General features: G+C 45.9%; 1 protein-coding gene across 1 annotated transcript in view; it reads right to left on the bottom strand.

Moving 5' to 3' along the window:
* ELAPOR2 (endosome-lysosome associated apoptosis and autophagy regulator family member 2) overlaps positions 1-14837 on the bottom strand; it is a 103588-nt gene extending 88751 nt beyond the window's left edge. Inside the window, exon 1 of the mRNA XM_064504898.1 lies at positions 14553-14837. Within this exon, the coding sequence (XP_064360968.1) occupies positions 14553-14651 (99 nt within the window). The 5' untranslated portion in view covers positions 14652-14837. The remainder of the gene's footprint in view (positions 1-14552) is intronic.
* Between the last annotated feature and the right edge of the window lie 11196 nt (positions 14838-26033).

Below are 26033 nucleotides of genomic sequence, written 5' to 3'. Positions count from 1 at the left end.
AAATGTCAGATTCAGTGCCAAGATTGATGACCCCATGCAGGCCCATCAAAGGCAGAATTAATGGGCTACACTTAACAATCAACATTTAAGTGCCCTATCCATAGCTCAAATATTTCCCTTCTTAAATACTGAGAATCTATCCCATATCCACTTTTATATCTCAGTAAAAAGAGGTGTAATGCCTCACACTTTTGATGCGATACTATTTACACTCACCACTGTCATAAATTTCTAGATACAGAAATATAAAGAAGGAAACTCAATACATCCTCATGTTCTGTTGTTCTAGTGCTAGCATTCAACAGTCAGACCACAAAGCAAGTCAGCAGCCTTGCAAAGGAAACGATCACACTACAACTCCGCATGCCGCATTCACAAGGAGTTTCCAAATGTGCTTTAGCCAAGAGCTGTAGGATACTGTCTACTGACGGCCCTTCCAAGACCATCCACACAACAACACTCATCTGCCTTCCCTATTGCAAGGAAAGCTTCAGGCAGAGGTGGAAGATGCTCCCCAAGCACACTGTGCTCGGACACAGCCCGACATGCCAACATACCATCAGGATGGAGCTCCCCAACTACATCAGTGCCCCTGGCCTGCTCTCTACCACACCCGTGGAGCAGCTTCAGACATGCCTGCACAGACCTATTCACATAAGATGACTTCCACACACACAAACCAGCTATTGCTTCAAGGAAAGTAAATTTTAGTGTCTAATATTCACAAACATCAACTGTACGGTATGCCTTATGCAGACTACACTGTGTGCATATGGACGCTAGATGAAGCCACCCACGGGATCTCAGGAAAGCATACTCTAAGGTGCACATGCCAGCACTGTGTAATAAACCAAAGTATTCTCCAAGAACGAGATGCACGTTTCACTGCAAATACGGTTAGGCCTCTTATGCAAAACTGCATAGTTATTACAGTAGAGGAGGCCTGACAATACTAAACATGATCACAGTTCTAATTATAACTTTTAACATACTGGATTTTATTCATTCCTCCTCCTTTTCAACCTTGATGTTTTATCCCCAGTTATTCAAGGCTTAAAAATGGCAAATGAAAAAAAGAATCTTCTGTTTTCTTGAGTACAGATGCTTCTGATGGTTGCCTCTTCAGAAGGTAATCTGCATATGAAGAGTTCAGGCTATAACTATTTAACAGGCCAGAAGCAAATCCCAAGAACATAATTACCTAAAGTACTGGCAGCATTACATCAGATGTATAAAAACCACAGGGAAAAAAGCTGAGCTTTTGTCTGTGAAAGAATCAAGACCATGGGGAGGCTCCAGACCACACAGGGCAAGACCCAGATGGAGACCAACCAGATGGTTCAACTGCTCCAAGACCAGTGAGGGGATTTTGGCACCAGCACCAGGTGAGACCTGTCCAGGAGACCTCCCTTCTACAGATCATCTATAGACTTCCCCTAGGCCACCCTCAAGCACACAGCTTTCCATTCCCCCCAGCCGACTTTTTCTTTTTTCTTCCTGCCCCTTTCTCTCCTTCCAAAGCCTTACATCAAGGCTGTGCATGATTTCAGCAGCTCCTTAAGCACCAGCCAAGTGAACCCACTTCTTGTCATGTGCAGCTGGTAAAGCCCTTCACAACATTTCTGTATCTGAGGTCAGATATGTTGTAAGTCTGGGCCCCTTCTTATCTTCTCAAAATAAAAGACGTGGCAATATCCTTACTTTGGGCACTCTGGAGAAGGTGCAGAGTCACTGGGCTATAACACCATTAGATATAAAACAGAGTAAGGTAACAATTTACACCAGATGAGGACTTGAGCTGACAATTTCAGCGGGAAAAATACCTCTGTGCACTTGAGAAAAATAAGACAGACAGAGCAAATGTTAAAATAAATATTATAGCCTATTTATTTATGAGGCTTCTCCAATCTGAGCGAACCATGTGGGGCAACATAAACATTTTTTTGGCATGTGTGAGTATATCTTAAAGCCTGCGCATCTCCTCCCGTACATTCACTTGTTCATTCAGCAAGTGCTCTCGGCAAAGTTTAACTTCGGCAGTTACAGTATCCATGGGGACAACGAATCTCCAAGGATTTGGTTCACAAACTATTGCCAAACCGCCCGTCTCATTCTTGCTGGACTCACAGCACATTCAGGCAGAGCAGTATAAAGGTAATACAATTTTACAGGTTGTCCTCTTTAATCCAGCGAGGACCTGAACCATTGCCAGATCTAATCATCTGAGGAATCAATGTGGCCCATTTCATTGCATTTCCTCTCTAGTAACAGAGTCCCACAGCAGCATCCTGTCCAATCTGCTGCACAAATTAAATTTTATAAAGCATATAAAAGGACATCATGAGTTGGTCGTTAAGAGTCTACTGAATGTATACAGCACAAAAGAAGTTTCTTTACAAAAACTCAAAAAAGGCAGCACGAAACTAATACCGGACTGACTTAAGATGTAAACATTTTTAAAGCACACTAGTGAATGCATTTCTTAAACACTGTACCTGAAGGAAAATCTTCAGGTTATTGGAATTAAATGGTTTGAATTTAATAGTATATCACTGTTACGTCAGTGCTGACTTACTGCAATTCATGGAATTCCCTGACCTTAATCCAGCAAAGTATTTAAGTGTAAACTTCATTTTAAATGAGGCTTGGATTTAAAACTGGAGTGGAATTATTCATGTGCTTTAAACTGGGCACACACATGAGTCTTGCAAAGCTTCAGCTATCACCCTCTTTGCTGTGGGTTATCAGTTTCCACTAGGTGCACGAGTTTTTCATGTGGCACCAGGTAGCAGAAAAATATTAGAAAAGGAACAATGCTGTTATTAGAGGGCAGTCTAGATGATGTTCACCCATCTGATCTTGTATCATCTTTATGCCCTGTCACTTCCTCTACCATTTCCTTCTAAATACATTTATTTCACATTTCCTTTTCTCAAGAGGGAGAGACGTTGCAATATTAAAACCCATCGGCTGGATGCTCGGCTGCAGCAGGGCAGCGGCAGGTTACAGTGGCGAAGAGCCCAGCCCTAACTTCCGTGTCACTATTTGCACAGTTTTGTGTACTTTTGGCGTGTTCCTCACTGGAGCAATGGGGACCGATAAGTCCATCTGGCTTCTGCACCCGGAGTTTCACTCTCCGACTCCCTCCGAGGCTGCACTTGAGTCACAGCCGGGCAGCAGTGCTCTGAAATGAACCTTTGATGTGGAAAGAATTACCCAAAATTACTCCAAAACAAAGGTTCCTCCGCCAATATATATAGTCCCAGAAGGGAGCGGGATAAGAGCTACCAGTATTAGTCACCTCTGTATCAATACACATGATTTGCACTAGAAGTTAAACTGATGTAGCCACCTCAAGACAGAATTTTAACCAAATAGGTTACATTGACCAAAAACCTGTCTATAAGCAAGGCTCATGTTGCTGCACATGCACGTAACGCTGCAAAGCCAAGGATGCCGATAACGAGGAAAAGGTGTGCTTCTTCCCTAATTGATCCTCAGGGGAAAAGTGAAAACAGAAATATTTTTACTGGCTTTAGGCTTTGTGAAAGCTGAAATTAGTCAGACCGGAGACCATGATCACATTCAGATTTTTACAAATATGTAAAGGAAAAAAAAAAAAAAAAACAAGGAGGGAAACCCACTAACCTACAGCTAGGCTGTGAACTATTTGCTTACCAGACGAGTTGTTTTTCAGTGTATGCTTTGCTGCCAGTATCACACAGCATTTTGTTTGTCTGCTGACCAGATGGCTGCATATTTTCAAACAGGGGAGGGAAAGGGAAAAAAAAAGAAAAAGAAAAAAGTAATCCATAGCAAATAAGGGTTTAAAAAAAAAAAAAACTTTTAGCTGAACCTTGATTGTTACTGAACTTTGGGAAACTTGGGGGACTGCTGAATGCTTTGTAAGTGTCCTGTTTTTGCTAAAAAAAGATGGAAAAAGATCGATGACACCTGTAACATCACAGGGAGGTTATGTTTGGGACGTCCAGTTCAGTAACGTTTGCCCAACTTGTAACCGTTCGCCTCTGGACAGGACCTTTGCGAGAGCTTAACCACGTTACGGGGCTGAAAACGACCCATCTACCACACGAAGAAAGATCTTAAATCGCAGCCTGACATGAAAAATACGGAACCATATATTCTTACGAGGAAGCCTCATCCAATATTTCCCTCCTGGGCGGCCTCCAAGCCTACAGAGCATGCTTCCACTGCAAGAATAGCTAATAAATAAAGCCAAGGACAAGCTAACAGCCCGAGGCAGCCTGAGCCAAGCGAGCGATGGAGAAAAAGCTGCTTGGGTTTGAACACGGCCATCAGACCATGCCCAGAGCTATGAGCGTCCCCGGCGCACGACCGGGCCGGGGCTTGGGTGCGAGCTGGCGGCCGAGCACAGCCTCTCCAGGGGCACAGTCCCACGTTCACGCTATGGCAGTATCGATTAAATAAATCAGCGGTGACTCATCAGGCCACAGCGCGGAGGAAAGGCAGGACGAGGAAGAGCTCAGCGTTCGCTCCAGCACAATTCCCTCGCCATCCCTCGCCATCCCTCGTGCCCTAGAGGACTAAAGCTGTGCTCCCACCGCATTGCATTTGGAGTTTGGTAGTTCAGAAGCAAAGATTTTGGTCCCGTCCCCAATGTAACGAGGCCGTTGTGGAGACCTCAAGCCTCCACCGCAATGATCAAGCCCTATCAGAGCCCTCGCAGCTCCCGCAGAGCGATCACACGGATTGTGTCACAACTAACAGAAGTCCACTCATTTTAGTGACGTTTCAGTAGAAATTAACTCCACTGCTGGGTCTGGATTCATTTGGTTTTACTTTTGATAGCTAAAAGTTAGGTGTCTAGCTCACATAAGCCAGAGACCCCCAGTAATCAATGGGCAAGGACGGGCACACTCAGCAGGCAAATCACATCACCCTTTCCAGATGGGAAAAATCACTCTTGAAGGGCAACTGCAACTTCGTTGACAGCTAGACATTTAGATTGGACTAGATGCCTAACTTCAACTATATTTAAAAGTGAGATGAGTCCTGTCCACAGTGTGAAATGTTGACTCTCCTTAGTGCTCAGCTGCTCCCGCGATGCCAGGATCTCATGCCAGGATGATGCCCAGATCACGACAGCAAAGCAACTGGGCTGTTCACACTGAATTTCTGCTGCCCTGAAGAACTCCACCAGTGCTACATGCCCTTCTCATGTGGTAGGTATCCAAGTAACTGTATCCAGTTACAGTAATCCCATGACAAAGCTCCCTCCACTGATCTTTATTGTCTAATTCACTAAATAAAATAAGGGTAGAAGCTGGCTGCCATGGGCTAAAACCATGCCAGGAACATGCTGACAGCGAGGCAATAGGGACAGTCAGGAGACCACCATTATTTGGGCCTGTTGTGTTTAGCAGGATAGACAGCCTGTCACCCCAGTAATTCGCTTTTATTTCCAGAATATATGTTTCCTAATGAGGTGCCACTGGGTCACCATCAGAAGACCATTTGCATTGTAAATGCCAGAGGTGAATAATGGCAAAGTTTGCTAATCAAGTTGTACTTTCAGTAATAGCCACATAAAGCCTTCCGAGACCATGAGTCAAGCATCATCACCTCCACCCCATCAAATTCTTACAACTGATTTAAGTGCCACAGGATCTTAAAACACTATGCAACTTAGCTCCTGCTCATTTAACTTTCCAGATTCTTGCTTTTTAAGATTCACATTTTCCGACTTTTCCCTGCAATCCTGAGGGGCAGACTTACTCTTTTTTCCTTCCTTTGCAAAGAAAGTTGTGATTCCAACATAACCACATGATGCAGCTTTAAGGAAACCTTTTCCCTTGTTTAGCAAAGCAGTTCAAGAGATTAGCAGGTTACTAACACAATGGACAATGCTGTAATTAAAAAAAAAAAAAAAAAAAAAAAAAAAAGGATTGCAAGCCAGAACTAAAAGGCAGGTGATTCTTCAGAGAAGCTATCTAACATTAAAATAGAGCAAGCATTAAATATACCTCAAAGCAAAAAGACAAAGAAGATGATTTTTCTTCACATTATGACTTCTCTTAGCTAGAGCGAATGAGAACCTGATCATTGATTGCAGCTATTTCCGTAGGAACGGAGGGCTAAATGCCAATATCTGGTCTGTGCGCACCTGAAAGGATCCCCTGACACTAACAGGACACATTGCTTTGGTGCAGAACTGAGGGACACCTCCGGATCCCCTGCCTCGTGCTGTGCAGAGGCTAACGCCGAGCACCCTGGGCTTCCCGCCAGCAGAGGAGAAATCAAAGTATGGTCAATCCTATATTCAGCATCAATAGCCAGAGTCACCCTGTCTGGTCTGCTGGAAGGGGAGACAGCTGGCCTGGGTTCAGCTGCTCTTTGAGCAGCGCCGGGGGAGCCGGCCCTCACCTGACTCGCCAGGACACTCGCAGCGGGTCTGCAGGGAGGCAGCTCGCCACAAGTCCTGTCTCCCCTCCCGTTCGATGAGCAGTCTGCCCCGGCACCCCCAAGGTGCGTTCATGTTCCCTCCATACAGCCTAAGTCATGGTGCAAGGGAGTCCAGCTAGGGCCCTGGTCTCCTCCCTCTCGAGAAGAATCTGTGGTTTTTTGTGGTTTTTTTTGTTTTTTTTTGTTTTTTTTTTAAGGATGAAATCAAACCAAACAAATGACAGAAGAAAAGAACTGTCTTGGGAAAACTTACTTTCTTTCCTTCATTGGCTTTAAGGAACCACAAAGCTGGGGATAAAAAGCAGCTCACCAGAAACAAGCAGCACTTGATCAGCACTGTTGACCTGCCAGCAGGAGGGAGCCATGGATATAAAAGCCTGGGAAAATCGCGAGCCATCCGTTCCTGACGTACGTCTCTTGGAGGACGTGGCACTAGCTGTCCGTGTGTGCAAAACATGGCGGGTCCGTGTGAAGATCTTCCTTTGAAAAACTTCAGAGGGTAAGAACAAAACCGCAAGGATTTTGCATGCTGCAAGAAACGCTACGGGAAATTAACACTTTAAGAGTCGACGGTTGAAGCCTTAATCACCTTTACTCTCGGGTTTCCTGTGGAGATTCGCTAATTCGGTGCATTTTAGTTTTCTGGGAGTGCACAGTCAATTTATATACTAATTTCTCTACTATTAAATGCATATTGTTCATTATCAAGCCAGCAGCGCAGTTACGCCAATGGCCCTTAGCCCTGTTCTCAGGGTTCAGCACCATCTTCAGGTTTCGTAGTCCTCGTCGCTTCTTCCTCTAGCCTGGTTACCCCGTATATTGCACTTTACTGATCTGATTCCCTATATCAGAAATAACGCTAAGCAAGCTAAGGTCAGTTCCAACCTCAGAGGGAAAATTCACCCTTCTGCTAAAGTAGGGGTTTGGGGGGGGGTTGTTAAGTTGAACTGGATTATAAAATTAGCGTCAGTAGCCCATATTGGGAATGACAGCATAGAAAACAGCTCTTTTGGCTGCACCTACCCTGGTAACTAAAAGGGGGCCGGGGATGTGTCCAGGATCATGGACTGGCTCTTCCTGCTTAGCTCGAACCCGCTCGGCTCAAACCTGCTCTTGAGTAAATACGTCTGAAAGGGCTGCCCAGAGCAAGCCGAAACGGAGCCGGGGCTGAGCTGACAACTCTGCACGTGGACAAGTGGAGGTCCCGTATAAAGCTCTTCCTCTGATCCTCCTGCAGGCAGGAGGGTGGGCATAGCCTTTCAACTAATTCCAAACCCCCAAGAGACTTTGCTGCGGATTATTTCTGGAAAGTACCTGCACCTCTAAGTTGGAATGAGATCAAACCAAATGAAAAGCAACTAAGTTTCCCAGCATTTTCACCACCAAATAACAGCGTTCTTATCATTTTTTGTAGGTACTTTCCAATAGCCTCCAAATAGCACCTTAAACTGTCTCTTATCTGTGTTGCATTTCTTGACCACAAAGCACTAACAGATGGGATAGGTCTTGCCTTGTCAGCAAGGGATGGCACGAGTGCTTTTGCCTTCTCTTCGTAGCAGGCAAAATTCTCTGCCAGAGAAGCCTTCTTGTTGGGAACAGCCCATCATCTCAAATGATCTTTTTCACTGAAAGTACATCTGAGAACCAACAAATAGCCCTTTCCTTGCAGGGACAGCACTTGCATATCTGAAGCTGAACAGAGAAGGACAAAACCAGTTCTTCAGCACCTTTAACACACAAATTTCTCACTTTCTTCCTCTTCCTACACCACGCAATACAGCTGCCTTGCTCAACACAAATCCAGACTTGCCCTATCTGACCACAGTTTTCTGATTTAAGAACTTAAAAAAAGAGAGGAGACCAACCTTGCACCTAGTGAGTCCCAAAGGCTCCTGCGCTATTTCTACCCCCAGGGCTTTCCCAGGACACAAGTCATCCTCTGTTCCGTAGCACCATCTAAAGAAACTCGGACTGATGAGTGAAGTCTCATGATTAGCCTAAATTGACACAAGCTGGCATTGCCCCCCCAAAAAAGCACTCCTGCCAACCCCATCTCCCCCACCTCATCATGTGTTACCACCTGATGTCTACCAACTCCCTACTCTCTAAGACTAAACAGTGAGTCATATCTGCCCATTCATTCAGCTAAAAACTAATTCTTCCCCCTTTTTTTTTCTTCTTTCTGGCAAATTAGTTTTCAGCCGAATCAGTGTTTGATCTGCCCCACCACACAGTGATGGGACTGCGGCAGCTGACCCAGGGGACCGAGCAGTTTGGCAGAAAGTGAGGTCTTAGAGCATCCGTAACTCAGCTGTGAGCCCTCAGGTGTTTTTGAGAAAGGTGAGCGCTGTAAAGCTTGCAAAGCAAGGCAGTTATGAGATCTGGCTGACATTTTGTAATGAAAAGTATTTTTGTTAAAGAAGGGAGGGTTGTCAAAAAAAGAGGTTTTAACAATTCCTTTTCTTCACACATACAGATTTGCACTTCCAAAAGACTGAAAACTAACATGTTTTGCGTACCAGAAACCAAAACCTAAACAGATTTTCAGGCCCAAAATAACAGCTAGAAAATAATTACTAGGGGGAGGGAAGACATAGACTGTTTTACCAGAAAATGGAAGATTTATGAAATATACAGCCATGCTGGATATAGGCAAAATACCTTTGTGGTAGCAGCCCCTAGAAAGACCTTGACAATGTCTGGGAGACACGTGGGATCTGTTCTCTGACACCCCTCTAACACTGTTTCTTTCTCACCACAAGTACAAGGGATCTAGGTTGCCTTTCTTGCTGCTACATCTTATCTATTCTCCACTTACTTGATTTTTTTTTTCCTACTTATCTGAGCTTACTACTTTTTTCATCAGGTGTCAGTAGCACCTGATGCATCCATAGGAAAAACCTCCTCTGGTGGCATCTCCCCACCATCCGCCAATGGGGTGAGTCCCATATTCCTGATCCAGGTCCTCAGCTGGCATAAATCAGTGCACTGCTTAAGCTTTCCCAGCTGGCACCTGGTGGAAAATATGGCCCTGCAGAGGCAGCAGATAATCTGGATCAATACATGCACCCATCCCAGTACCTGTCTTTCCGATGCTGCCAACCAGCACCGCTCATGGATGCGCTGGGAATCCCAGCAGAGCTCACGTCCTCACTCACCCTCTCTAAAATCTGCAAAAGCTATGAGACACTAAAAAAAAAAAAAAAACTCATGCATTTCCTTATGATGACATTCATGACCCTCAACATTCAAGCTCTATTTGATGGTGGAAGACACGTAAACTTTTGTTGGCTGAAACCTATGTTAGTTGTTTGAGTTTATTCTCTATTATGGAAATTTCCACCATGTTAAATTTTCTTAATCTGCAGTCATTACAACCATGGTTCACCTTCCATTTTTCATACTGGCATCCATCTTCCTCCTCAGGTTTCCAGTTCTGACACCTCACCAGCTTCCCCTGTGTTTCAGCCCACCTCCCGCCCGCGTACTGCAGGGTAATGCTTTCTTCAGCGGTCCTTGGCGCCTGTATTCTCCCCTTTTGTGCACCTGTTTCCACTTCATTGGCTTTACCAACAGCAGTTTTATAGCACGGTTATTGCTCTTCTTTCCTCATCTTTATGACCCTCCATCAAAGTGGCAAATGGAAGCTGTATATTTTTTTTCTCATTTCACCTCAAAAACACAAGTCTGAGTAGCGAGACCTAGTAATAATACGACCTGTCTAGGAAACTTTCCACAGCTGCTTCTGCTGACTATGAACGGCTCATAAATTCAGAAGTCATTCAGATCTTCGAGGGTGTTTAGAAAACCAGAAATACAGCATTGGATCATCCCAGTAGCTAGTATAGCTCCTACTTTGTTGCCAAAATAGCCAACACAGATGCTTCAGACATGGGGAAAGCATATCGATAAGGGCCAGCGAGAGAACCAACTCAGAAGAATTCCTTCCAAAACACAGAAATGGGCTAACATCCTTCAGAGATTTTTAAGGCCAACAGAAACTAAATGAGTCCCAGAGACCAAGAAATGCCATACATCGTTTATAGTTAAATGTAAATAAAAATATATCACCTTTCAACAGTAATAACGTTTAGCCTTTCAAGTGCACAGCCAGCCTTTTTCGTTTCTATGTTATCTTAAAGACTTGCATGTGACTCATTTTCTGTGGCCCCTGCAGATATGTTCTTCTTTCTCTTCCTCTCCTAAGTTACTCACTTTTTCTCTAGACAGCACCACCTTCTTTGCTGTGGTCCCTGTATGTTTATTAACCGGCTATAGAACAAACACAATACTCGACGTTCCCGAGGACTAATGATAAGGCACAAGAACGCTCTCATATATTTTTCTTTTTTTTTTTTTTAATCACCCGCCCAACTTGTTTCACCATAAGTACACAGGATGGGGCTGTCTCTGCTGAGCCACCACCAATGACCCCAGCCTTGTTCCCAAGCAGGTACGGCTCACTCAAAATACAAGAACGTGTAAGATCATTCAGATTCCTTCTGGCAGACATGGGTGTTATTCCTGCCGGCATGTATCTGCTGACAGGTATGGTGGCTAATTATATAGCTTTGTTACATAATGTCCTTCCTGAGACTGACGGGCATCTTCTCTCCAGCCTTCGTACAGAAATACAGGAATTTCACCTCATTTCCCAGATCACCTGTCTTACTGTATTATCTTGACTTAATATAGTAATATTCTTAGAGATACTTAACACTAAACTTGGACACATCCCTTTCTTTTTACCTTTTCTCGTAATGAAAATGGACATTATTTCAACACACTTAATTCACTGTACCTGACCCAGTTTCAAGTTCATGCTTCACCTCCTTCCTTAAGACTTCTTAGCTTTGTCTTGCAAGTGATTTTCTAAAAGATTTTTTCACTGCCCAAATAAATTATTTCTATCAGTTATATCTCTTCCAGAAAAATCCCAGTAGACTAGTAAGAAAAAAACATATTGTATAGAAGACTTATACCATCATGCTTTCCATTTGCTCAGTCACTTTGTAATTCTTTGTTTGGTTTACCTGCTATTCCACTATGTAAACCACCCCAATGCAATGCAGTCACATTTATTATGTGTATCCAAAACACATGCATTTGTTCTCAATCTGTATAGTGACTGAGAATCAAAAGGCATATGACAGAAAGCAGTTTTGCCAGCAGCTCAGATACTTCATATATCTCTATGCAAACAATTTGTCTGAAGGGGAATTAAGAGAAGAGTTGCTATTTTTTTATGGTTGCAAAAACAAGGGGAAAGAACAATGAAATGAAGAAAAGATCCATTTAGGCTGAGTATCAGGTAAAACATCCTAAAAGCAAGATCTGTTCAGATCTGGGTGAGTGTCTAAGGGGAAGCCAAAGAAGACTTATTCAGCTGGAAAGTTCAGAAAAAGCACAGGACAAGCACTGGAAAAGACGACTTCACAAAAATGCACCCTGCAGCAGCAGGGCGATGGGCATAAACCAACTCATCATTTCCACTGCAACTGTGCAACACGTATATCATGCCAGTGGAAAACCATGAGTGTCATTAACTCCATTTCAAGGCAATAATTTATGCAACACATGAAACATCTGCAATATCCCATTCACCTCTGGTAGCAGTAGCAAGAATCCACTAAGCAGTTATTCTTCACCACTGTCTTAACCGGAGTTAGGAAGTCACCAGGAGTACAGGATGAATCAGTGGGACTTCCAAATTTCTGCATCCTTGGGGTACCCTGGCCACCCAGACCCAAAGGGTACCCTCACCCCCACAGTGGCTGCCTCGGAGCAGCACCCTGGGAGCTGCCAGCACTGCAGGACTTGGCAAAGGCCACTGATGTGTATTGGCATCTCAGCCAGCACCAAACCCTGTTATGCCCGACACTTATGGCTATATAAATTTACTACAGGAAAACCACCCATTAGAATAGTCATACAAGCTGCTCTCACGTTTGGTTTGCAGCACAGACATGCTCCTCTCAAACCCACTGTGCCGAACTACTAGAGTCCCTGATGGAAAAAAAGCAATGTCCAAAAGGCTCCTGAAAAATGACATTGCAATGCATTGTTGTTTTTATTATCTATGTTATTAGAGCACCATGGAGCCGCAGGCATAGCCAGAGATCCCACTGCTCCAAATGTTGTACCCGTGCAGGAATCTCACAAACTGGCAGATATGCGTATTTCTCACAACAGTGAGGAGACAGAAAAACAAGCCATCAAGAAGGAGAAAAAAAATATGCAGCTAAAAGATCCCCTACAGATTCAAAATGAACTACCTCCAGTGCATTAAGCACTGTGCTTTCCAAGCGTTTGGGATATAAAACAATAAGACCTTTATCAAATCTTCAAAGGACTGTAATACCCCCTTAACAGGCTGCGTTTTTTCATCCCAAGACTTCATCCCAGTCTGAGGCTGCTCAAACAGGAGTCAATCACAATGGGAGTTGTTGTCATTTTAAGAGCAATATACCCAGAGCACTCAGTTTAGGCTGGATAACGGCAAACGGTGAAGTTTAGAGAGTGACATGTATTAGCCACGTTTTACATGAACTATCAACTTTTGTTCTTCCTCATTGCAAAAGAGCTGATCTGCTACCCTGCTTCTCCACAAGCTAACATCTTATTTTTCTTCTCCATCCAGACACGTTGAGAATTACATCCCCTGGGACATGCTGGTGCACGGATGCACCCACACACCCCGGCACAGGTTACAAATGGCTTTTTAACCATGTGAGCAAGGGAAGTCTCTGTCTTAAAGAGTATGCAAGTGGAACTTTAAAATATTTAAACAACTAGCATTGTCCCTCATCCTGAAAGAAAAGCACTCTAGGCCCCGATCCAAAGGGGCACTGAAGTTGGGTTCAGGAGAGAATTGGGCACCTAAGGCGCAGCCCGTAATCCTCAAAATACCGACCGTGTCGCTCTGAAACTTCTGTCAAGATTCAGCTCATCAGCCTTTAACCATCTGCACTGGTTCAGTCTTTAAGGCTAAGATAAGATGCGTCATGTCCTAGAAGGGCACCAGCTGAAAAGGGAGATAGGTGCTTCAAAGCAGGCGGCTACATAAGTCCCCCTCCGTGAGGAGGACCAGCGTTCAGGAGAAGCGTAGCAAGCTGCTTTCGTGTACAGCCAAAACCGCCACTGTCCTGGACGTGCCACATTTCCCCCAGCCCCCTGGGAAATGTCCTCCTGCTGCGCTCTCCCGCTGAAGCTCTGCTACTTAGAGAAAAAAATGAGGATTCAATGGTTGGAGAGAGGGAATGAATATTGCCAGGTCAGTGATGCCCTCTCTCACCACAGGGAGGAGAGATGGGCTCCTGCACACCGAGCCAAGGGGCTCCCGAAATCCCCCTGAGCCGGGAGCCGGACGTGGCCCCGGCTCCGGGTGGGCGCTCCCAGCCCACCTCGGCCCGCTCTCAGGAGAGAGAATTGTTTCAGGCTGCGCTGCGCCAGGCGGGGAAGCTCCTGCGGAGCGAGGCCACTGCCTGCTCCCGGAGCATCCATCCCCTCCGCGGGGCAGGAGAAGGGGGACCGACGGCCGCCGGCCCGGCTGCAGGACGGCTCCGTCCCAGAGCGGTGTCCCCGCACCGAGCTCCGCTGGGCCAGGAAAGGCGAGAAGCAGCGAGGACGAGGGACGCCCCGGGGCCATGCTCAGCAGGACCCCCGTGCCCAGGGCCACCGGGCGCTGCCGTGCCGCAGCCCAGGCCCCGGCCCCTCGACTCCCCACTTGGGCAGCAGGAGGGTGCAGAAAGTTTCTCTCCCCCCGTCATGCACACGCTGGGGCTGACACGGGGGGTCGGGGCGGCTTCAGCCCCCTCCGCTCCCCCCTTCCGCTGCTTTGACACCAGAGCAGCGACAGTCAGCCGGACCCTCCCCCCCCCCCCCCGGTTTTGGGGTGGCCTCTGGCATTTCGAGGCTTCGGGGGGGGGGGGGGAGAAGAGGCGATGGGGGGGATGCATGAGCCACACCGCCCGGGGAAGGGGGATCGCGCCGGGTGCCCGGGTGCAGAGACCCGCGGCGGGGGCTCATCTGCGCCGCTGCCCCGACGCCGCGGGGAGGGGCGCGGTGACCCCCGCGAGGTGCTTCCCCCCCCGCCCCGCGGAGCTCACCTCTCGGCAGGGCTGCAGGGCGGCGGCGGGCCAGCACAGCAGCCAGCAGCACAGCCAGGCGACGCCGCCGCCGCGCCGCGCCGCTCCGGCCCGCCGCATCCTCCGCCGCGCAGCGCCGCGCACCCCCGCGCCGGGAGGGCGACCGCGGCCGCCGCCTCAGCTCGGCACCTCGGCGCCTCGGCGCTGCCCCCGGCCCGGCCGCCGCCCGCAGCGGGGCATAACCAGCGCCGCCGGCCGCCGGCACCGCCAGAGCCGGGGGAGGAGGAGCGCGCGGAGGAGGAGGAGGAGGAGGAGGAGGAGGAGGAAGGCAGCCAGGCAGCCAGCGCAGGCGCATGCTGCCCGCGGCTGGTCCGGCCCCGGCGGGGCGAGCGGCGCCTCCCGGCCGCGGCGTGGGAGCGGCAGCGCGGTGCCCCCCGGCCCTGCGGGCACGGCAGCATCCTCATCCCGGTCCCCCCGGCCCGGCCCGGCCCGGCCCGGCCCGGCCCCGCCGCCCCCATCCCGGCCCCCCGTCCCGCCCCGCGGGCTCGGGCTGCCGGTCCCTCGCCTGCCTCCCGCTCGCCGAAGCTCACGACGGTGGCCCTGCCCGTGGGACGAGGGCGCAGCTCGGCCGCCGCCTGACCCGCAAAGGCCCTCTTCCTTGGTGGCTGTGTTCTGGGCCAGATTTTGGGCCAAGCTCTCTGTGACTAGTCGGTGCCCCGGGTACCGCCGGGCCCCTGGCTGCCCGGCGTCGCTGCCCCGCTTCGTGCCGCCCCGCTCCTCCCCGCCTCTCCCCTTCTGCCCCATCTCATCTAACAGCCATCGCCCTCGCAGAGACCCCCGCCTCCTGCACATCCCTGCCTCTCTTCATCCACCTTTCCCAGCTCCAGCACATAGCACTTTTTTTTTATGGTTTCTAATTTATTGAGTGACTTCTTTTTTGGCAATTCTACCGCAGTTCCTGTGATCCAGGTTTGACTCAGCCTTTACTCATCTCTTGAAAGGACATCAGGAGTATAGGAGTAGAGTCAGGTGTGTGCCTGTGCCACCTAACCCCCCTTGCCACCCCCCGGCTGGTGTCATCACTGCTGCTAGACACTTAACACAAAAACAGCTTCGTTAGCTCGGTTTATGCTGTTTGAGGACCTCACTGCGGCAATCCGGAGGGAAGTCTGTCTCCGCTAACGCAGACAAGTTTGAAATTTCCCTTTGTGCTCCTGCTGAGCCTTGCTCCACTTTTAGCTCCAGCAGGAGGAAAGAAAACGGATCATCGGTTCTCCCACCGAGCGGGTCCCCATCCCTCGGCAGGCTGTCAGATAAACAGGCTTGCGTAAGCCGCTACGCGCAGATTCGGGGCGTCTTGCCTCTCCAGGTGAAGCGGGGCACAGGAAGGAAGCTGTGATGCCCTCTGACGTTTTGCGCTCCCGGATCTGTGCAACGGTGTGTTGCTCCAGGTTCAGGTGGATCGGAAATTCAGTCACAGGGACCCATCGCTCACCTTAACTGCGGGATAGAATCCAAGACCAAAATGTCATGAGGGAGACTGGTTTCAGCAGAAGCAGCAGTTCTCTCTGGATTTGTTAAAATAAAACATGAAAACTGCAGACTTTTCCTAGGCATGCAGTAAGGAAGTCACTCCAAATATATATGGAGTAAAATCATTTTGGTTGGATTCATTGTCTTTCATACAAGGAAAAGGGGTGAAGCAAGGTGAACTTCCCCAAAAGTGGGCTCCTTGCTCCCGATGTTGGCCTTGAAGAACAAACCGTGGTGGGAAGCAGATCGGTGGGGTTTTGCTCGCAGAATTGCTTTTCCCGATGGGAGGATCACCTCCCTCCGTGCACTCCCCACTCCCAGGACCTCTCGGGAAGAGAGACCAAACACGGCAACAGCAGGAGCCAGGTCAACGAGCAAATTTCCCTTTTAATATAGGGCGGGAGCAGGAGAGGGAACACCAGAGTGTGCTTTATCAGCTGCTCTTCTTCCCTTCTTGTTTCACTAAATTATTTAATTTTGAAACTCACAATGGGAACAACTCATTTTGAAAATAAAAGGCTTGGTCCTAATCTCTAGCACTTGCTCTATGTTTCCAAAAATTATTTACCATCTTTTGTGGGACTTGCTGTCTTCCTAGCAAGAAAAATCACCAAGATCAGTGATTCTTTTCTTCCTGCTTTACATTTCAAAATGACAGAAGGTTCAAAAACATCGTTGGCTTTAAAAGCAACGGTGTCGCTTTGTTTGCTTTGCTATTTGGATGGGATCTGAAATGCCCACAGTTTTAAATCCTGCAAATCTTACCTGAGGGCAGGATGGCAAAAGTGCTACATCGCATAGGAAGCATGAGGCCAGCAGGAAAAAGTATACACTATTTGGAAATTTAATCAGCTTAGCTAGAAATATGTGCGTATGAGGTAGAAGAAAGCAGAGCTGGATTTGAGAAGCATCATGTAACTGTAACACAAAAAAAAACCAATAAGACCTTATATAAGGCAGCATAGTTAAAGGATTTTTAAATCTAGTAAAAGGCAGATAGCAGTAAGTGCCACTAGGAGTTTTGAGATCTGTATCTGAAATCTTGAGCTAATATTTTGATTCAGGTGAGAGGATATGGAAGTAACTCAGAGGAATCATGCAATTTGAGTTCAAAACAATCGCCCTGCTCTTTTACTTTAAGGAACAGGGAGAAAAGAGGAAGAAAGCTGAGTTGTAAGTAATAATTTATACAGGAACAACTGGGAGAATTATTTCAAGCTTCATTTCCAGAATTGCCTGTGCGTTATAGTGCCTCTCCATTACGATGGTGTAAGTTAAAGATGCTCTTAAAAGTGTTACCTTTGTATGTTGTTGTGGCTGTGCTCAGAAAAAAACAGCAGTTTTTAAGCATTTAGGATGGAGGTCTGTAAATGGTTCTTTTTGACATCAGTGAGACACTTAAAGTTAATCATGGACTTTGATGTTTGCAGAACTCAGGCCTTAGGTTTTTCCAGTAGCCATTTAGCCATGGCAGGAGAAGCAGCCATATGTCGCTAATGTTAATGACACCAAATGAAAGGGAAAATTAAATGGCTGCCAGCTTCTGTTTGGATGACAGCAATTAGCAACCGCACTCAGGATTAGTCAGGCCTGTAGGCTGACATTCGCTTGCGGGGGAATACATCGCAGGGGAAGGGAAACTATTAACCCGTTTTCGCTCTGCCTGCTTATGATGCCAAGTCCTTGAAGACCTTACCTGCACTCACATTTCACGCTGGCTTTTGGAAAACGTCATCAATATGAGCTGAGTTTCTTCGCTGGTACCCCAGCAAATCCCATCAGGGTGTTTTACTCGGGTATCCTCTTCGTTTTATGGACCATGTATTTTCTCACATAACCTGGTCATCTGTGCACTCTCCACCTGAGTCTATCTTCATTTGAGATAAAGATTAACATTCTTTCAAGACACAGTCTCTTACTGATGCTTTCCCAAGTGCAGTTCAAGAAAGCCTTAACAAATTCTTGCTTATACCTAAGTTCTCACTTTGGGGGTCCCAAACTGCTCAAACTCTTTGGAACTTCAAGTTAAATAGTAATAGTAAAAGAACGTCTTATTCTTATATATAAAATTATATATTACACATATAATAGTTTTTTCACTACTTGTTAATATTTAATATTTGTCTAATTATGGTGATGTTAATGGTAGCTCTCAAACTTATTTACTTAAATTTGTTTGATTCTCTCAAGGCAACAACACTGAACCAGGAGAGACTCCAGTGAGTCCACACTGAACCCATGAGGTAGATTTTCCTACTCAAGTCCTGAAGCCATAAAGCTGTTTTTGCACACCAAATAATCCCCACTTACTGCTGTGCTTGTGTCAGGGCCTCATACTGAACAAACACAGCTATTGGAGCTCTGGACCTCAGCTGGTTCAGAGGCAGCCTTTTTTACTCTCCCCTGCTTGGCTGCACCTCTGGTTCAGTGTCGACCTACTTAGGTGTCATTTTTACTGGCAGGTCATTCAAGGACCATCATGAGTCAGTCCCGGGATAATCTACGCAACCATGCTGAGAAAGCTGACGTGCCAGGACAGAGGCTGTGCAGTCTCAATCGCTATAAAATATGGCACATTTAGAAAACATTTGTGGTGGGGTCTCTCTCTGAGGGTCCCACGAAGCCTGTAGAAGATCCAGACAGTGGGATTCATCTCACTTCATTTTGGGCACCACAGCTGTCACCCACAGCTCTGGGTACTTTGAGAGTACCACTCACCCTCTCCTGAAGAAGAATATTAAAACATGTCAGACACATGTTTTAGTGGGTATGCTAAAGTGTCTGCAGCTGCATGGTACCACTCATCTGACATGTTTAAGTATCTATTCTAGAAGGAGCTGCATCCCACCCTAGAAATACCTTTTATTTCCATAAACTGCATAGCTAGCTTAGATAAAGACACCTACACGTGGTTAAATTAATCCCACCCTAGATAATTTTCTGGCGCCTAGGCTGGTGTTTAGATCAGGTTTGTGTCCTGCATCTTTGGATTTGTATGTTTGCTACATGTCTGGCCAACCTACGTAACACACTGCAGCCCCGTTTGCATCCGTAACAGAGCACAGCACGGTGAAATAAGCTTAGGGCAGGAGAGTGCGGGTGCTGGGCTAGGTGGTCTGCAAAGTGCAGGCTTCATCATGTAGCCACAGCCTTCTTCTGTAAGCCCACACCTGCAAAACCTAAAAAAGGCTGACTTTCTGGCTGGCGAAAAGTCAGTATCAGCTTTTCATAATTCCTACTGATATATATATAACACTCTGCACTTATCCCTTTTCCTCCTGTTTTAATACCCTTGTTTCTAAGTGCTGGATTTTCCCCTCTTCTCCCTGGAGATGCCTTTCTTTTGCTCTTCTAGCAAACTTCATCTTTAAGATCCCCTTCAAACCTCCGGGAGCCTTCCAGTTGTGATCTCTTTGTTCCTGCTTTCTCTCATTGTGATTTTAGTTGAATTCTACTGTAAATCTTGCTCATGGCTTGGAATTAGATGAGTTCTTTGAATACATACAATTTAACACCGGCTCTGCAAAGGTTAGGCATAAAAGATCCAGAGCAGTCTTGCACCGGTTTAATCTGTGGACATGGGGAGACAGGTTAAAGAACTAAGCTGCTTTGCTTGAATCTGAATCACATGAAATTCAACCATGATAGAAAAATTTCTTTGCTTTTTAGATATCAACATGATTTGACAGCTCCTTCTTTGCTTTCCAAACTAAAGGTAAAATATTCATTTACAGTTTTAAAATGTATAGGCCAGCTGAATTTTTTTCCCCAGTGCATTTAGACTAAAAAGCATCAATCACTGCATTAAAATCAGTTTGCATGTTTGTTTTGAGGAGGAGGAACAGCAGTGGTAAACATTTCCGAGATAACAGATGATCGACAGCAGGATCACAATCTGAAACCTTTTACTGTTGCTATTAGAGTTTCTTGGTCATTCATCCACAGATGCCTTTTCCCAGCAGACCTATTTATCTGCTATCAGATAACAGGAGTGTTTTGAGTAATGATGATTCTCTTGACTTTGCATGCAAAACGAAGCATCGTTAGATGACTCTCTGGGACCAATCTTGACATGGTCATGTCCAAAGAGGACACACACTGTGTGGGGGTTGGGTGAACAATCTGAAAAGTGATGTAGCTCTATTTATAGAGCACCAAGTGCAAACTATTAGGAGGCTAAAATCTATACGGTCTGGCTGTGCTGATTTGGTGTGTGAAGTAAGGATGAATGACACTGAATAAATCACTTTCTGCAGCAAAGAAGGGTTTTTGGGTTAATGCTATTACTTTCTAAAGTGATGCTGGGAATATTGAGGCTGATTATCTTCCTTTTAGGTTAGCAAGGCTCTGCAGATGCATGTTCTTGGTTCTGGCGAAGAGCTGACAGCAGAGCAGTCTGTACCCCTGCCATCTTCTCGGGATGGAGTTGTTCAGTCCCCCTTTACCCAATTCTCCAGCCATCCTCTGTCTCTCACACCACCACAGAAGTGTCAGGGACCACTATCCCACAGTGTGGTGGAGGAAGCTCCCTCTCCCATCCACCCTATCAGAAGCATCTCACTTCTCCAGAAAAAAAAAAATCCAAATGTCACAGGACTGTCATGTGGGTCCCCTGGAAGTAAAAGGGGCCCATATTTTCCATCGACCAGCTTGATCTTGGTGAAGGCTTTTGTGATGAAAAGAGTGCATTTTCAAGAGTCTTCTCAAAGGTCTTTCTGCTTCCCTTGAATCAATGACAACATTTACTTGCTCTTCAGAGGCTTCAAAGGAAGCAATGCCAGGCTCTCCCAGGGAAATCAGTGGGAGCGACATTGAACCAACATTAAAATGCTTTGAAAGTCCCACCTGTTTGATAAACAGGGACTTTTGTAGATCTGACATATTTTATTACCATATTGTTGCTATGGTTGGCAGCAAAATTAATTGCGCTGACACTGCCTATAGTGTTGACACACACAATGGCAGCAAACAACTGTAAGTCAGTATTAACATCAGTATTGATTTTCTGCTCCCAAGAGAGTCTCTGCAAACTTTCAAAAAACATTTTTTCCAAATAAAAAACACCAAACTGAATGTCAGAGATTGTGACAAAGTCATTTTCTTAGAGGGCAGAGTTGTAATTTTTCATGTGAAAAGCTTGATTCTGGTCTCACTTACGTGGATGTGAAATTGCACTGACACTGCATGTACACCAGCATGAGATTGAAATAGATCTTTTCAAGGCAACTCCAAGGTGATGCTGTGACCAAACAGCCTGACAGATGACCTACTAGTTGACCTAAAGTCCCAATTAAATTTGTGGGGCCTTGGGTGGAATGAGGATACAGCCATGCAAATTAAATCATTAGCATCTGATTCCTAATGCTGCAAAAACATGCTTCTGGGGGTAAGGATCTACGTGAATTAAAGCAGAGCATGTGGTATTATATGGTGGTGTAGCTATGCCAGGCAAAGCTTAAAGTACACAGGGCTCTCAGCAGCTCTCAGAGTCTGGGAGGCTTTTGCCTCCATCATCAGCAGTCCTGAAATCAATCAAAATGTCATCAAACTTGTGTGCTAATGCAAAACCTTGGTAATGACCTCTTATTCTGTCTGCCATTTATTGCAATTAGATGAGCACATCTAACTGTTACATGCATCATGTACTTGAGAAGTTATTTAGTCCTAACTGCTACAGTCATTCTGGTTTTCTGTAGCCTAGCTTTATGTGAGTCATAGAGTATTTACGCTGTGCATTGGGCCCAGTTATGTTTAATTTCCGAAAACAATTTCTACAGGCGTTCAGGTGCTGCAGGCAGATGCCTGCATGGTCAAAAATAAAGATTGCACAAACTCTTTGCCTGTCTTGCTAGTTTCTAGCCTTCCCCTCCTGAACCTCCCACGCTTTTTCATCCATTAAACTCTGTTCTCTGTGCACACACTGTATTGATCTTCTCATGGAAAGAGGGAGGCCTGGGGCCAAACCCAGAAGAATAGCTGTCCTCAGACTTCGGTGCTTTCACCCCCTGGGACAGGCCTTTCTCAAGATGGAAGGAATGCTGCTCTGGGGGAAAGGAAGCCAAGATTGGACGGGAGCTGGGCTTTACGTGTTTGGCCAGAGGAGGGGAGAGCAGACACACAAACCCACAATGGCAGCCTTGTCTCCAGTGCCTGACCAGCTGGTAGAGGAGGATCCGAGCAGGTCAACCTCTTCCATATCATGGTGCCAGTCTGAGCCCTGTGCGCTAATCTGGCACTAGGTCAGAGAGCAGCTCCGTTCTCCGTAGCCAGAGCAAACAGCAATGCAAACAAGATCCTCCAGGCACACGCCGCCCTTTACCCCAACTCAACGTGAATCGCATGGTCTGGGTTGCCCGTGTCCTGTGAAGGCATTATCCATTTAGCACACCAGGTCAGTGTGGCTGTTTCAATGCCACCTTCAACTTCTAAAGAAAAGTAGTGTGGGTCAGATGTGAAAGTGCACAGTTAGTTCCTCTTCCCTGCTAAGCTGTCACTTAAATATTCAGGAGAAGGCTCAAAGTCAGTCTTGGGTGCATCATTCAAGGATTTCTGAGCTAACTGTCTCTTAAGAAGATGCTCTGGGTTCAGTAGGTTAAAGAGTATTGCAGTGTCTTTAGGAGTAGAAAGCTGTTTCACTCACGTGGAATATAGCAGTATCTGAACACGTAACATACCTTGAGCTGAGCGTGTTTACTTCACCAGCTCCCTCAGGATGATATTGTTTTGACACAGACACCCAGTTTGATTTGCTCCACAAAATACTGATTACAGTGTCAGCTCCTTTAAATGTGGTAACACACCACAACAAATGTAAATTTGCAATTTAAGGGATAAAAAGTGATTTATTGCACTATAAATAGCCTATCACATTAACATACTAGTGCTAAAGTGGCACCAAGCTAAGTAGAATACCTCTAAATGTAATTTTAATGCTTTATTAATTGTTCCCTTATGGATTCGCTTTCTTCTTTACTAGTGTTCTTGATATCAGGCTTCCCTCCTCTTTAAACTGCTGCTTTACTTATTACCTTACCCAAAGATGCAGCTTCTCCAAAGTCTTTCCCAATGCCCTTTTCTCCCACAAACTCATTTGAAATGAAGTATTTTGAATTGAAAATTTGTGTGGCACCTGTGTTCATTTTAAACCCCGATTAATGAATAGCGATTCAGTTCATGTGTCAGCCCCATCAGTTATGAAGGTGTAGAGCAGGGCAGTGAGGGCAAGTCACTGCAAGAGTGCTGTGTCTAGTGGGTACAACGAGCACCCCAGGGACTTCTTTTCCACTCTCATCATTGCCACTGACTCATTCTGGGCAAAATTTATCATTTTGCAGAACATCAACCCAAGACTTACACCTCATTTAGGCCCTACCTAGGCCCTCAAGATGAGGTTTCAATAGACTCAGGAGAGGAACTGTGCCTTTATGGGTCTTCCTCCCCAGAATGAACAGCAGCTTCTGCTACCTCAGGGAAGCTGCTTGGCATTTCTTTATTTCAATTTCTCCCTTTGTAATTTGGTATTTACTCAGCCTTTGAGATGCTTGGATGACAGGGACTTACAACAGAACAGGATGGTTTGTCTGCCAGCTGATTATGGCAAGACAGCCAAGAAAGCCTAGTGTCATGCAAGCGAAGCTGGCGCTCAATCCTCCTTGACTGAAGAAGCCCTTACAGTACCATGCATGCTCATGCTTTAGCACTTGGACGTGTCTACGTGGATGCTCATTTCAGCCTAGAACTGGCCAGAGCAGAGATAAAGGATAACCTGTGAAGAGCCTGGCACTTGGCAAGAGCTCCATGGGGCTGAGTAGGGTCTCCAGGTCAAGCATCTCCAGGGGGGATCAAAACAGCCACATGTGGCCATCCCAGACCTGAACAACAGCAGGGTTGTCTCTCTATTTTGCCTGCATTTCATTACTAGCTGAGGACTGGAAAGACTTTTTAAACACATTTTATGAGAGCACTTGTTATTTCATCCCTGGATATCACTGAGGAGTAGTGGAGGGGAGGGCAAGGTGAATATTTGGTATGCCTGGCTTTAATTTTAATGTCATTAGAAACCCACAGACCTGCAAGAAATTAGGCTGTTTGAGTGAATTTGAAATTAACTTTGCAAGTGAATAGTGTGCTTGAATTAATCTCTAAAAACATGCCTACCACACCAGGCTAAGGTAAAATGTCAGTCTGAAGTTAAAAGCTTTGTCTGAGCAATCTCTGCCCTGAGACTCAAAGTGACCCTTGATATTTATCAAGGTAATGAAAATATGACAGGCATTTTCAAAAGCTGATGAGAGGTTGTACTCGACTTACCTACGGTAATAACTAGATGTTTCTTCAGTAGCTGGACAACTCACTTCAATATCACTTTCCAACATGCAGGGACAAATCCTAAAGTCTGATGATCCTAACTGCCTAGCGTATTTCCGCTAAATTTCAGTGTTAAAAAACATACTTTTTTTTTTTTAACAAATACACAGAAATGCAGTCAGCTGGACTCCTGAGACATATATTTGGATACAGGTTCTTGAAAATCAGTTCCATAAAAAGTACCGTGCATTTTTCCAGTGATTGAAGTGGCCAAACAGCGGTAACCAAGCTGACCTCCAAATGGTCCAGATGCCCTGGCAAGCAAAGATGCTTTAAGCAAGGAGGATACCACAGGTGACTCAGCCCTCTTCCCTGCTGTGTCACAGGGAGCTGAATAGAGAAAGACATCACTTTTGCACGCACAGACACAGGCAATGAGCCTCCCAACCGAGTATGCAGGCTATGATTATATAGGTAATCCATTAATGCCTTAGGCTGATGGGAATGGGTCCTCTCTGTGCTAAGCACGATACAAACACAGAAGACAAAAACTTGTAAAGCCAAACAGCAAAGAAGTCATATGTCAGAAATAGCAAACCACTAAACTGTAACTCCTCTCCAAATATAATACTTCCTTGTCTAGTCAGTGAAGCCAGCTTATGCTGCCAAGTACTTTCCCTTTCTTCTCCCCAAGAACTCACAGGAAAACGTTCAACTTCCATTTGGAAGAAAATAAGGAAAACCAACCACATGCCATTGTGCCCCTGGCAGTGAGGCAAGGCATGAAGGTTGTGTTAGCACTTGTGTAAGGTGAATGGCCTCATTCTGCTCTAGTTTCAGCTAGGCTACTTAAAGCTGTCTTCTCTACCTGGACATCTACATGATGATCTGAATTCCCAAAAGGCTCCTCTCACTGTGTATCCCTTTGCATGTCTCCAGCAAACTCTTCTTAAATAGGTGAACAGGATTTCATAAATAAAGTATGAACCAAAAGCTTATGGTCTGGGGATGGTGTAAGTACAACTGTTCAAAAAGTCCCCAAATCCTGAAGGTCTAATGTAGCACATAGGCTTTAGGAAATACATATGCTTATATTTCTCATGCAAGAAATACTCATCGGAGATTTTGTGACTCTTCCTCATCTGTCTATCAGGAAGAAGTTTATTCACATTGCGTAAACACACTTTGTTAGACTAAACCCCATGCTCAAGCCTAAGAAGACCTAGCCAGCAAAGAGTGGTCTTCCAAAGGCATGACAATGTGAAATGATTGCCATTAGCAGAGGAACCAGTGCCAGCATCCAGATTAAATTAGTACTGAGGGCTGAGAGTCACTATAAGATTCAAGGAAAGCTCAACAGACACTTTCCGAGGAAGACGAGATTGCTTGCAAACACATTCAGTTTAGGGATGGCAAAGCCTAAGGATGGGACACAAGTAAAGGAGTGTGTCCCTGTTTTTGAGAAATGGGTGAATTATCTTGGATGTTATTCTGAGCTGAGAACCAGCTCACTGAAAGCAATGTAAGAAATTCACTAAAAACAGACTAGAGAGAGAGGTTGCTGTAAGGTGTACTATTGCTTAACTTTTGCTATGTGAGACTAAATCTAATAACCAATTTCTTATTTTGCATTTTAGTAAGCGATGCTCATTTTACTCTTAC

Source organism: Dromaius novaehollandiae, chromosome 1, assembly GCF_036370855.1.
Source record: "Dromaius novaehollandiae isolate bDroNov1 chromosome 1, bDroNov1.hap1, whole genome shotgun sequence".
NCBI lineage: Eukaryota > Metazoa > Chordata > Aves > Casuariiformes > Dromaiidae > Dromaius > Dromaius novaehollandiae.
This window is presented reverse-complemented; position numbering and strand designations above follow the sequence as displayed.